At 33.5% G+C, this 13423-nt stretch overlaps 2 protein-coding genes across 2 annotated transcripts; both read left to right on the top strand.

The window, feature by feature from the left end:
* Nucleotides 1–3393: 3393 nt before the first annotated feature.
* LOC120579435 ((3S,6E)-nerolidol synthase 1) lies at nt 3394–5875 on the top strand. Its single transcript, XM_039831633.1, has 7 exons — nt 3394–3421; nt 3526–3796; nt 3890–4265; nt 4357–4575; nt 4788–4926; nt 5017–5274; nt 5396–5875. The coding sequence occupies exons 1-7, from the start codon at nt 3419–3421 to the stop codon at nt 5687–5689; spliced, it is 1560 nt and encodes a 519-aa protein (XP_039687567.1). The 5' UTR covers nt 3394–3418; the 3' UTR covers nt 5690–5875.
* A 3399-nt stretch (nt 5876–9274) lies between these two features.
* Nucleotides 9275–11837, top strand: LOC120579686 ((3S,6E)-nerolidol synthase 1). The gene is made up of 7 exons (XM_039832352.1): nt 9275–9358; nt 9455–9728; nt 9822–10197; nt 10289–10507; nt 10629–10767; nt 10860–11117; nt 11238–11837. Exons 1-7 carry the CDS (start codon nt 9356–9358, stop codon nt 11529–11531), a joined length of 1563 nt encoding a protein of 520 aa, XP_039688286.1. The 5' UTR covers nt 9275–9355; the 3' UTR covers nt 11532–11837.
* The last annotated feature ends 1586 nt before the right edge of the window (nt 11838–13423 follow it).

The raw sequence follows: 13423 nt of genomic DNA, 5'->3' as shown, positions 1-13423 counted from the left end.
ACATTTCATGACCCAGCCAAGACAGACAAAACCTCGCTTGTTTCTGAACTATTCAATGATTCATCACCAGCTAAATTCCAGGGTGTTGTTTATGGAGCCTATGTGTAATCGTGGTATACCAAAGCACAGTTATTGAATCTTGGGTTAGTGTTTTTTTATTTCTATCGATTGTAATTCAAACTATAAAATAGGAAGTAGCTGTTTCTTGTAATGGTGCTTACAAGGTTGTTAATTTGAATGGTTACTTGCCTGACAAGGAACTACGGTGAGTGAGTGTTATCCTCCTCTATAAAAGGAGTAATACACAGTTTTAACAACCACTTCTTCACTCAACAATTCCATTCAATAATAAGTGTCTTTCATATACTTCTTTCTCTCTAATTTAATAACAAGTGTCTTTAATTTCATATAGTTCTTTCTCTCTAATTCAACAAGGTTTTGTTTGCGAGTTGGTAAGTGCCAGAAATTGGATAAATCACATGTATAATTAAGGCACTTATTAACTTGTTTTGCAAATTATCTATGTAAAAGCTCCAAATTAATAGAAAAATAGCAATATGTGCGTTTTATGTCTAATACCAACATTTATGTAGGTAAAATTCACTTGCCATGGACTTTAAGATAAAAAAGGAAAGAAAAATATGTCAAGAGGTTTGCTAAGCAAGCTCAAAGCGAGACCAAAGCGAAGGCAAGTCAGAAAGTGAAGAAAATCAGATGCTGTCACCATGGCCACAACGAGCCCACAATGAGGTCATGGCCAAGAGGCTCGCCATAGCGAAGCTGCAGTGAGGGTAGACAGAGAGCAAGGAAAATCAGAAAAACAAGGCGTGGCTGAGAAAGACATGAGCTCGCCACGGGAGCTAAGGTGGTTTGAGGGCCACTTTGCTGATGTGGCAGAAACCCATTGGTGAAGAAAGCTTCGCTCGCCACGGTGAGCCTGGGCATGGCTAAGTGAGCAGTTACTTACCAGACATGGTATAAATAGCTTCCAAGTCATTTCCAGCGGATATCACTTATTTTAGAGAGAGTTAAACAGAGAAACGCTGAGAGACCATCAAAGAAGAAAGGAGCTAACCAAACCATAAAGGAATGAAGTTATTAAAATTACTCGGGCATTTGCTTTGAGTTTTGGTTCCATGGAAGGAGGCAAACAATTACTAGTTACAACATGTTGACAAAACTCCTTTAAACTTGCAATTATCTAAATATTTGAAAATTCCAGAGTGCAGACTAAGGTCTGTAATACCAAGCTTGAAATCAAAGAACCAAAAGTCAAAACCTAAAAAATCTCATTAGATCCTCATTTCCCTTTTGCACTAAACATAAAATAACATTAAGGGTCTAGTTCTGAAATTTTTATGCTGAAATTTTTGTTTTTCTAGCTCTGTTAATATTTTAAACAAGTTAAAAGCTTACCCTAACCAAACCATAAAGGAATGAAGTTATTAAATCAGGGGCCTGGTGATAAGCATTATTAAATTAGAGTTTACTCTCATTACAGGGTGATCGGTCATGGTTCTTGGCAAATTTTTAACTACATGTGAAGCACAGGAAAAATATGCATCTCGGTTCTAATAATCATTAATCAACAAAGCATAAAAGTTTCGTCTCAGAATATCATTTTTCATTCTATAATAAATGATTCATGACAAGGTAAATACGGGGGTGCTGTTTATGGATCCTATGTGTAATCATGTTATACCAAATAACCTGAAGGAAAACAAAATATGGATGCACTTGTAATTGAATCTTGAGTTAGTGTTTTTTCTTTCTGTTGATTGTAATTCAAAGTAGAAAATAGGAAGTAATTGTTGCTTGTAATGTAGCTTACAAGGTTGTTAATAGAGACTAGAAGTTAGTTAGAGTTTTTCGCTGAACTTGAATGTTATTGAATAACAAGTGTCTTTCATATACTTCTTTCTCTCTCCATTTCCCAAATAAATTGACCTTTGTAACACCGACACTTCTAACGGAAGACGTGTCCGGTGTCTGACACATGCTTGTTTCTGATACCGACACATGTAATTACATTCAATTTTGTCATTTTCTCAAATTATTACCGGTGTCCACGTGTTACATGATCGTGTATGTGTTAATGCTTCATAGGTTTTAACTCAAGCTGTGGATATGGAAAATTAGTTGAATATGTGATATGTTTGCTTTTTGTGTGATGTATTCTGTTTATATATATGAACCAAACATTTTATAGAATCACTGTTATATTGGCATTCATTTAGAATCACTTTTTCGCTTCAGCAGAGTATGTTTAGGAGTCTTTTTTGGGGTCCATGTGAATTTTAACCGATTAAAGTGTGTTAAAATATGTGTTACTAGCATTGCTCTTACTATATAGTGAAGAAAAGAGAAATGTTAAAAACATTTTCATTCTAACACACTATGCTCTAACACTTATTTTTTATTGAATGAAATTAATATAAGTCAAATATTTTAGAAATGAGTACCACTTAAAGTAGCGATCACGTGGATATTTAACATAAGGTTTTTTCTAGATTACCTTTGAAGTATGATGGGTAATTTACCCATCAACCGATGAAAATGAACAATTTATTGGTGGGGTCAAGATAGTTTATGGATACCATCTAAAAAGGTGAATGCTCATTGATTAAGGTAAATTACCCACCAATAAGAGAGTAAGTATTAGAGAGAGTGTTGTTAACATTCTCATAAAGAAAAATCATATAGAAATTTATCAAGAACATCAACCAAAGCGGCTTCTTTACCTTTACAATTTACTTTATCTTCTAAACAAATACATTACGAGGAGCGATAGTAACACACTATTTAATACACTATCTCCAACACATTCTCTAATTTGTTGCAAGTCAAATGAGTTATATTAAATCATGTAGCTCCCATTAATTTAGTGAGGCCCATTTAAAATCCAACCAACTAAAGAGAGTTTGTTGAAAAGAGTGTGGTTCTTGCATAATTCTTTATATTATATTTGAATGTTCAATAGAAACTTTAAATTAAACCAACAAATTCAGATCAATCTAGAGTGCCTCACAAAATAAACAAGTATTAACGTAAGGCACATTTTTTGTGTGGAAGAATGGGCATTGATTATATATTTTAATAAAAGAAACATGTTCTCCTTTAAATTAATATTTGTTTTGTTATTTAGTGTTGAAAAGTCATGAATAGACAACATGAAGTCAGCGACATAATGCATCAATATTATAACTAAATAAATTAATGTGTTACAATGCACATGCTGCATACACATGCTGACCTTCAATCTACCAGTAGCTCAAAAGAGCAAATATGAAACGAGTGCAATGTTAAACTATAAATAGCTCAACATATCATTCCCATTTCTTCAAAATAATCATCTTAACAATCCCCAGCTATAAACACCGAATCAAGTCTGTTTATTATCAAAGCATTAATTTCTAGAATGGTAAGTATTTTAACTGAAGTACAAATATATACAGTTATTCTAAACTTAGTTACAACATAGCTTTATTTCAATGTTCTGATCAATCTGCACTTTGACTTTTTCAGGATGTTACATATGTTAAGCAAGCTTTGATATTTAAGCAAGTTTATAAGAAACTTGTTAAAATCGAAGATTCGATGGAGAGTTTTTATTTGATCGATATCATCCAAAGGTTTGGCATTGAACACTATTTTGCTGAGGAGATCAAAGTGGCTCTTGAAAAGCTACATTTGATATTGAACACCAATCCTATTGATTTTGTGAATAGCCATGAACTCTATGAATTTTCACTTGCATTCCGCTTGCTGAGACAAGGAGGCCACTATGTCAATGCAGGTTAGTTTAATTCGTACCCTCTCTACATTTGAATACATAATTTTACTATAGGAGTATTTAGTAATATAGTGACTAACTATAATTGTTGTGTAGATTTATTTGACAGCTTGAAGTGCAACAAAAGAATGTTTGAAGAAAAACATGGTGAGGATTTGAAAGGCCTCATTGCCCTTTACGAAGCATCACAACTAAGTATTGACGGAGAAGATAGTCTTAACGATGTAGGATATCTCTGCCGTGAGCTTCTACATAATTGGCTATCAAGAAACCAAGAACATAATGAAGCTATACATGTTGTAAACACTCTTCAGAATCCTCTTCACTATGGCTTGTCAAGATTTATGGATAAAAGCACATTCATCCATGATTTGAAGGCTGAGAAGGATTTGATATGTTTAGAGGAACTTGCTAAAATCAATTCCACCATAGTTAGGTTCAGGAATCAGAATGAGACCATTGAAGTTTCCAAGTATGTTTTCTAATTAAAAATCTATGTTGACCTTATAACTATTCAAAATTTAGATAGAAATCACTAATGTAATTATTCTCTCAAATGATAGATGGTGGAAAGAACTTGGACTAGCCAAGGAGGTGAAGTTTTCGGAGTATCAACCTCTGAAATGGTACACATGGCCCATGGCATGCTTTACAGATCCAAACTTTTCAGAACAAAGGATTGAGCTCACCAAACCTATCTCTCTAATTTATGTCATTGATGACATTTTCGACGTTCACGCGACATTGGATCAACTTACAATATTCACAGACGCTGTTAACAGGTATTCAATTTTGAATAAATATATACATCTCATAATTTAGTTAATTCATATATATAATTATAGTCATAAACTAAGTGAGGCTTAATATCATAATTTTCCACAAAGGGTTTGTAGCGCATGATCTATAAAAAATATACCTCCTATATACAAATATATATAAATATTACATTCATGCTTTACAGTAATACTTACTATGCAATTTTTTAATTCAGGTGGGAATTCACTGGTACAGAGCAACTTCCAAACTTCATGAAAATAGCTTTGAATGCACTTTACGACATTACCAATAGTTTTGCTGAAATGGTCTACAAAAAGCATGGATTTAACCCTATAGACACTCTCAAAAAATCGGTACACTAGCTATCTGTCTTCTTTATTTCATCATATATATAAATTATTTTTTCAAACAACTGAGTATATAAAAATATTTGTGCGAAACAGTGGATACTCTTATTGAACGCTTTCATGGAAGAGGCCCATTGGTTGAATTCTGGACACTTGCCAAGAGCAGAGGATTACTTGAATAATGGAATCGTGAGCACTGGAGTTCATGTTGTGCTTATACATGCATTCTTCCTGTTGGATCATGTTAATGGTATAACAAAGGAGACAATTGATATCTTGGATGAAAAGTTTCCAAATGTCATATATTCAGTGGCCAAAATTCTTCGTCTCTCTGATGATTTAGAAGGAGCTAAGGTATGAAATATGTCTCCTAAATTATATTAAACAAATATTTGATTAAATTGTTCAACCAATTAACGCAATTGTAAAATGTAAAGTTCTAATGATAAGAATTATTATCCATGAATGAATGCAGAGTGGAGAGCAAAATGGTCTTGATGGGTCATACCTTGATTGCTACATGAGTGAACACCAAGATATTTCCGGTGAAGACGTGCAAAGACATGTTGCTCACATGATTTCAAATGAATGGAAATGTCTCAATCAAGAAATTCTGGTTGCAAATCAGTTTTCATCGTCATTTTCCAACTTTTGTCTCAATGCTGCAAGAATGGTTCCCCTCATGTACCACTATAAGAGCAACCCAAGCCTCTCTAATCTCCAGGAACATGTCAAGTCATTGATTAATGTTAGTGTTGGGTGTAATTAGTACATTTTCAGATATTGTGTTCTGTTGTTTATGTACAACATATTGATTTTGTAATTTAAATTAGGCAATATTGTTCTCATGGTTCTCTTGGTACTAATGACCCATTTGTTTATTGGTACTCAAACCTTGTACTTCAATGAAATTATAAGCATTGCAATTGGACTTTCTTAATCTTACAGTTAACTACACTATTAAGGTCATCTAGAAAATAATAGCGAAAGTAATCTTACAGCCAACCTACAGGTTCCTTGATTTGGCCCATACGAAAGAAACAATGAAAATATTGGTGAAAGTGAAGTGTGCCATGTTTCTATCAAAAATTTAATAATAGAGGAAGGAAACCAATTCTAAAAGATAGCAGTATTATGAAGGAAAATGCCTAAAGGAGGCCAATTTATTTAAGGTCATGAAGTACCACCAACAATGTGTTTTTAATATCACAGTGATAGAAGTAAGTTGGTAAAGAAAAGTAATCATGAGAAAAATAAGAAGGGGGAGATAAGGAAAAATAAAATGGCCACTCACCCTATCATGTACATAAATAAAATTGTGAACCGAGCTGACTCCTAACCGCTAGTGCCTAAATAAAGAGAAAGAGAGGAACCGATAATGAGAGCTGATGTTTCTTCTCCTATGATGTTCAGACTAACAATGTACTTGGTTATTATTTTTACTATCAGACAATTTTTGTGTTCATAAACTTCACCATAATCATGGTGAATTCAGAGAAAATGTAGAAGCTTGAGGAAGAAGAAATAGAGAAAATGAGAGAAAATCTATTGATTCATTCAACTGAAAAGAGTTTGTTACAACATAGCTATATATAGCTTCATATAATCATAACTAATTGTAACTAACTATTAGCTAGGACTAGAATCATCTAAAGCCAGTGCATGGTAAAGTTCCTTGGTATGGCAGGATACCTTGCTCTACAAGCTATCTATTGTTTCTAGTAATTACACAGTTTAACATGTGTAAAATCCCTTCTAAGAAAAAAAGAAACAGTTCTTGTGCCACGTGACTAAAATGAATCTTATACCATGTTGCTAGGTGACTAAAGTACATGACACTACATTTTAAAGGTTTGGTAAGAGTTTCTGACTGTCATCACATTGCTGAGATCCAATTAATCAGTGCAAGTCAATTATTCAATTAAAACTAATTATGCGAACAATTGTGTTTTTCTGATTGTGTTTACGATCATTGCCAGATGGACGTTGAGTGTGGTCGGGTCAAGGTTCATTGAAAACTCATAACTTCACGTGAAGCACAAAAAAATATGACATGCTTTTGTACGATGTTTGCTCATGTATCTATACATGAAAGCATAAAAGTTTAATTTCAAAGTTTATCTTCATTCTTTAATGATTTTTGAGTTAACAACAATATCAATACATGAAATCAAGCTTTTATAGGATATGTGGCTGGCTAGCATTGTATTATGGCGGTTAGCGACTTCTTTATATTTTCCTGATAAATGACTCATTCGTGAACTTGAAGTTGTCAACAAGTTTGATTTATTTTGATAAAGCAAGGCTCTCTGTGGCAACACTTCATCAACCCAGTTAAGACAGTCAAAACCACCCTTGTTTCTGAACTAATCAATGATTCATCACCAGCTAAATACCAGGGTGTTGTTTATGGAGCCTATGTGTATATACCAAAGCACAGCTTTTGAATCTTGAGTTAGTCTTTTTTATTCTGTTGATTGTAATTCAAACTAGAAAATAGGAAGTATCTGTTGCTTGTAATGTAGCTTACAAGGTTGTTAATTTGAATGGTTACTTGCCTGACAAGTAACTTCGGTTAGTGAGTGTTATTCTCATCTATAAAAGGAGTAATGCACAGTTTTAGTGATGTGTACACATAAGACCCATTGTGGATGCTCTTACTCTATCGAGGCAGAACCAAAAATTTAAGAAAGGGAAGAAGTGTTAGAGAAGTCGAGGGGCGACGGTGGCCACCTTGTCGGTGGAATTACGACTCAATCTTCCCAGATAAAGTGATAACGAAGAATCCCTGGTTAAAAATAGTTGTGGAAAGAGAGGTTTCTCAGAATCTTCTAATGTTGATTTCAAGCTTAATCTTTCTCCAATAAACGATTGTTTTATTTTCTTCAACTATAGGTTATGTAGCTGAATACAAAGGCAAAGACGATGGCAATGAAGAAAGAAAATTAAAACTTCAAAGCTTTTCTTTCTGTTCGTTACGGATTTTTCAATTGTTGACGAGCTTGAACTGGTGTGGAGAGAGCGGAAGAGATGACGAACTGATCTTGGAGAAGAAGATTGAAGCAAGTTTAGGAGAAGCAAGAAGGTTTTTTTGTCTTTTCCTATACATATTAAGGGCAAAGATGTCCATTCAAGTGTTATTTGCTGACTCATCCTCATTGTTTCCCAGTCAACGTGTGTCATGTCAGTAATCACATTCCACGTCAGCTAGAAAATGAGATTAAGAACCAAAACTAAATTGATTAGTAAATAGAATGGCTATTTGTAAAGATTAGCTATTTCAAGGACGAAAAACTCAAATGACGCATATTTGGAAGGACAAATTACATAAATAAACCAAGTTTGCATGGACTAAGCAAAAGAACAAGGGACCAAAAACAAAAAGTTGCATGTTTGCAAGGACTAAAAATAAAAATAAGGTTTTTACAATGAATATTATATTTACAAAATTAAAATCTTATCTAAACCTTATTATAATTATTATTGTTGACGACAAAATAAACTATTATTCATTCAAGTTGATATACATCAATACATTACGTCGCTAAAATAAAATAAAAAACAATGAAGTTGCGAACAAATTCACAATATCCATATTAATAGTATAAAACAACAAAGTATATAAACCAGTAAATATGATTGAAAACAATGACGACACAAAAATTATTGGTTGAATCTTCATTGGATTAAGATAACCTTTTAACTTTAATGAAATAAACAACGAATTAAAACGAAAAAAATCAAAAAACATCACACAAAGACCGGAGATCAAAACAAACAATATTATGCTAAGATGGCCTAATCACAAAATTATACGAATGAACACTCAAAAAGTATATGAATATCATTTATTTGATTAAAAGAGAGATAAAAAAAAAAAAAAACAATTTACTGAGATGAACTCACGTCAAAATTGACCTTAAGCTCATTAATAGAAGCAACACTATACTAACTCAGTGATGTATTTTATGTTTCATTCTTATTCCACGTATTACTACTATTTTATAAGTAAAAATCATGCATGTTAGCCTCTCACAAAATAAACAAGAAACATGTTCTTTAAATTAATCGTTGTTATTTAATTAATGTTAAATAGTCATGAATAGACAACAGCACATCAACAACATACTATAACTTCTACCAAAAAAAAACTACTATAACAAGCATTGGCAAAATATAACTAATAAATACAAAAGAAAAACTACTAATAAATTAATGTGTTACAATACACATATGCAGCATACATATGTTGACCTTCAATCATTCAGTAACCCAAAATAACAAATAAGAATCGTGTGCAATGTTAAACTATAAATAGCTCCACATATCATTCCCATTTCTTCAAAATAATCATCTTCACATCTTAACAATATCCCCAGCTATAAACACTGAATCAAGTCTGTTTTAATTTACTATCAAAGCATTAATTTCCAGAATGGTAAGTATTTTAATTGAAGTACAAATATATACAGCTGTTCAAATTTAAAATATTTTATTTCAAAGTACTGATCAATCTGCACTTTTACATTTTCAGGATGCTACATATGTCAAACAAGCTTTGATATTTAAGCAAGTTTATAAGAAACTTGTTAAAATCGAAGATCCCATGGAGAGTTTTTATTTGATAGATATTATCCAAAGGTTTGGCATTGAACACTACTTTGCTGAGGAGATCAAAGTGGCTCTTGAAAAGCTACATTTGATATTAAACACCAATCCTATAATTGATTTTGTGAGTAGCCATGAACTCTATGAAGTTGCACTTGCATTCCGCTTGCTGAGACAAGGAGGCCATTACGTAAATCCAGGTTTGTTTAATACATACCCTCACTACATTTGAATATATACGAGTTTACTAGTATTAATTAGTAATATAGTGCCTAACTATAATTGTTGTGTAGATTTGTTTGACAACTTGAAGTGTACAAAAAGAATGTTCGAAGAAAAACATGGTGAGGATGTGAAAGGTCTCATTGCCCTTTACGAAGCATCGCAACTAAGTATTGAAGGAGAAGATTGTCTTAACGATGTAGGATACCTTTGTTGTGAGCTTCTACATGCATGGTTGTCAAGAAACCAAGAACATAAGGATGCTTTATATGTTGCAAACACTCTTCAGAATCCACTTCACTATGGCTTGTCAAGATTTATGGATAAAAGCACATTCAATCATGATTTGAAGGAAGAGAAGGATTTGATATGTTTAGAGGAACTTGCTAAAATCAACTCCACCATAGTTAGGTTCATGAATCAGAATGAGACCACTGAAGTTTCCAAGTATGTTTTCTAATTAAAACTCTATGTTGAACTTAAAACTATTCAAAATTTAGATAGAGATCACTAACGTAATTGTTCTCTCAAATGACAGATGGTGGAAAGAACTTGGACTAGACAAGGAGGTGAAGTTTTCGGGGTATCAACCTCTCAAATGGTACACATGGCCGATGGCATGCTTTACAGATCCAAACTTTTCCGAACAAAGGATTGAGCTCACCAAACCTATCTCTTTAATTTATGTCATTGATGACATTTTCGATGTTCACGCGACATTAGATCAACTGACAATATTCACAGACGCTGTTAACAGGTATTAAATTTTGAATAATTATATACATCTCATTAATACATACATATGCCTCTGCAAAGATATACAAATATTACATTGATGCTTCACTTTGATACTTACTATGAAATGATTTTTGATTCAGGTGGGAAATCACTGGCACAGAGCTACTTCCAAAGTTCATGAAAATATCTTTGAATGCACTTTACGACATTACCAATAATTTTGCTGAAAAGGTCTACAAGAAGCATGGATTCAACCCTATAGATACTCTTAAAAAATCGGTATACTAACTAACCGTCTTTTATATTTTATCATATATATAAATTATTCTTTCAAATGACTGAGTATATATAAAATTATTTTGGTGAAACAGTGGATACGCTTATTGAACGCTTTCATGGAAGAGGCTCATTGGTTGAATTCTGGTCACTTACCAAAGGCAGAGGATTACTTGAACAATGGAATTGTGAGCACTGGAGTGCATGTTGTGCTTGAACATGCATTCTTCCTGTTGGATCATGTTAATGGTATAACAAAGCAAACAATTGATATCTTGGATGAAAAGTTTCCAAATGTCATATATTCAGTGGCAAAAATTCTTCGTCTCTCTGATGATTTAGAAGGAGCTAAGGTATGAAATATGTCTCCTAAATTAGAATATTAAACAAGTATTCGATTAAATTGTTCAACCACTTAACTCGATTGTTAAATGTAAAGTTCTAATGATAAGAATTATCATGGATGAATGCAGAGTGGAGATCAAAATGGTCTTGATGGGTCATACCTTGATTGCTACATGAGTGAACACCAAGATATTTCCAGTGAAGACGTGCAAGGACATGTTGCTCACATGATTTCAAATGAATGGAAATTTCTCAATCAAGAAATTCTGGTTGCAAATCAGTTTTCATCATCATTTTCCAACTTTTGTCTGAATGCTGCTAGAATGGTTCCCCTCATGTACCACTATAAGAGCAATCCAAGCCTCTCTAATCTCCAGGAACATGTCAAGTCATTGATTAACGTTGGTGTTGGACGCAATTAGTACATTTTCAAACATTGTGTTATGTTGTTTCTGCACAACATATTGATTTTGTAATTTAAATTAGGAAATATTGTTTTCATTGTTCGCTTGGTACTAATTTCCCATTTGTTTATTTGTACTCAAACCTTGTATTTCAATGAAATTATAGGCATTGCAATTGGACTTTCTTAATCTTCCAGCTAACTGCTATTGTACTTCAGGGCTCTAGTAATAAGCTGAAGATGCATTACTAAATTATGAAGGAAAATGCCTAAATGGTGCCACATGACTAAAAATCTTATACCATGGTGCCCCTGTGATGTTCAGACTAACAGTGTTACTTGGTTGTTATTTTTACTGTCAGAAATATTTTGTGTAAAATCCCTTTTAAGAAAAAAAGAAACAGTTCTTGTGCCACATGACTAAAATGAATCTTATACCATGTTGTCAAGGTGACTAAAGTACATGAAACTAAGAGTTTCTGAGTGTCATCACATTACTGAGATCCAATTAATCAGTGCAAGTCAATTATTCAATAATGTAATTTACTTATTTAGACATCGAGGCAAGCTTTCAATTACGACTAATCATGCGAACAATTGTGTTTTTCTGATTGTGTTTAAGATCATTGTAGGAAGGACGTTGAGTGTGGTTGGGTCAAGGTTCATAGAAAACCCATAACTTCACGTGAAGCACAGGAAAATATGCCATGCTTGTATAGGATGTTTGCTCATGTATCTATGTATGAAAGAATAAAAGTTTCATATCAAAATATTATCTTTCATTCATAGTGATTTTTGAGTTTACAACAATATCCATACATGAAACCAAGCTTTTATAGGATATGTGGCTGACTAGCATTGTATTATGATAGAGCAAGGCTCTCTGTAGCAACATTTCATGACCCAGCCAAGACAGACAAAACCTCGCTTGTTTCTGAACTATTCAATGATTCATCACCAGCTAAATTCCAGGGTGTTGTTTATGGAGCCTATGTGTAATCGTGGTATACCAAAGCACAGTTATTGAATCTTGGGTTAGTGTTTTTTTATTTCTATCGATTGTAATTCAAACTATAAAATAGGAAGTAGCTGTTTCTTGTAATGGTGCTTACAAGGTTGTTAATTTGAATGGTTACTTGCCTGACAAGGAACTACGGTGAGTGAGTGTTATCCTCCTCTATAAAAGGAGTAATACACAGTTTTAACAACCACTTCTTCACTCAACAATTCCATTCAATAATAAGTGTCTTTCATATACTTCTTTCTCTCTAATTTAATAACAAGTGTCTTTAATTTCATATAGTTCTTTCTCTCTAATTCAACAAGGTTTTGTTTGCGAGTTGGTAAGTGCCAGAAATTGGATAAATCACATGTATAATTAAGGCACTTATTAACTTGTTTTGCAAATTATCTATGTAAAAGCTCCAAATTAATAGAAAAATAGCAATATGTGCGTTTTATGTCTAATACCAACATTTATGTAGGTAAAATTCACTTGCCATGGACTTTAAGATAAAAAAGGAAAGAAAAATATGTCAAGAGGTTTGCTAAGCAAGCTCAAAGCGAGACCAAAGCGAAGGCAAGTCAGAAAGTGAAGAAAATCAGATGCTGTCACCATGGCCACAACGAGCCCACAATGAGGTCATGGCCAAGAGGCTCGCCATAGCGAAGCTGCAGTGAGGGTAGACAGAGAGCAAGGAAAATCAGAAAAACAAGGCGTGGCTGAGAAAGACATGAGCTCGCCACGGGAGCTAAGGTGGTTTGAGGGCCACTTTGCTGATGTGGCAGAAACCCATTGGTGAAGAAAGCTTCGCTCGCCACGGTGAGCCTGGGCATGGCTAAGTGAGCAGTTACTTACCAGACATGGTATAAATAGCTTCCAAGTCATTTCCAGCGGATATCACTTATTTT

The sequence above is a fragment of the Medicago truncatula genome, chromosome 3, assembly GCF_003473485.1.
Source record: "Medicago truncatula cultivar Jemalong A17 chromosome 3, MtrunA17r5.0-ANR, whole genome shotgun sequence".
NCBI classification, from domain to species: Eukaryota; Viridiplantae; Streptophyta; class Magnoliopsida; order Fabales; family Fabaceae; genus Medicago; species Medicago truncatula.
This window is presented reverse-complemented; position numbering and strand designations above follow the sequence as displayed.

What these genes read in the sequence shown, in the direction of transcription:
- LOC120579686 (XM_039832352.1), top strand. An exon ending in TAGATACTCTTAAAAAATCG is followed by an intron (nt 10,768 to 10,859) that starts GTATACTAACTA and finishes TTGGTGAAACAG; the next exon opens with TGGATACGCTTATTGAACGC. An exon ending in ATGATTTAGAAGGAGCTAAG is followed by an intron (nt 11,118 to 11,237) that starts GTATGAAATATG and finishes GGATGAATGCAG; the next exon opens with AGTGGAGATCAAAATGGTCT.
- LOC120579435 (XM_039831633.1), top strand. An exon ending in AGGCCACTATGTCAATGCAG is followed by an intron (nt 3,797 to 3,889) that starts GTTAGTTTAATT and finishes ATTGTTGTGTAG; the next exon opens with ATTTATTTGACAGCTTGAAG. An exon ending in TTCACAGACGCTGTTAACAG is followed by an intron (nt 4,576 to 4,787) that starts GTATTCAATTTT and finishes TTTTTAATTCAG; the next exon opens with GTGGGAATTCACTGGTACAG.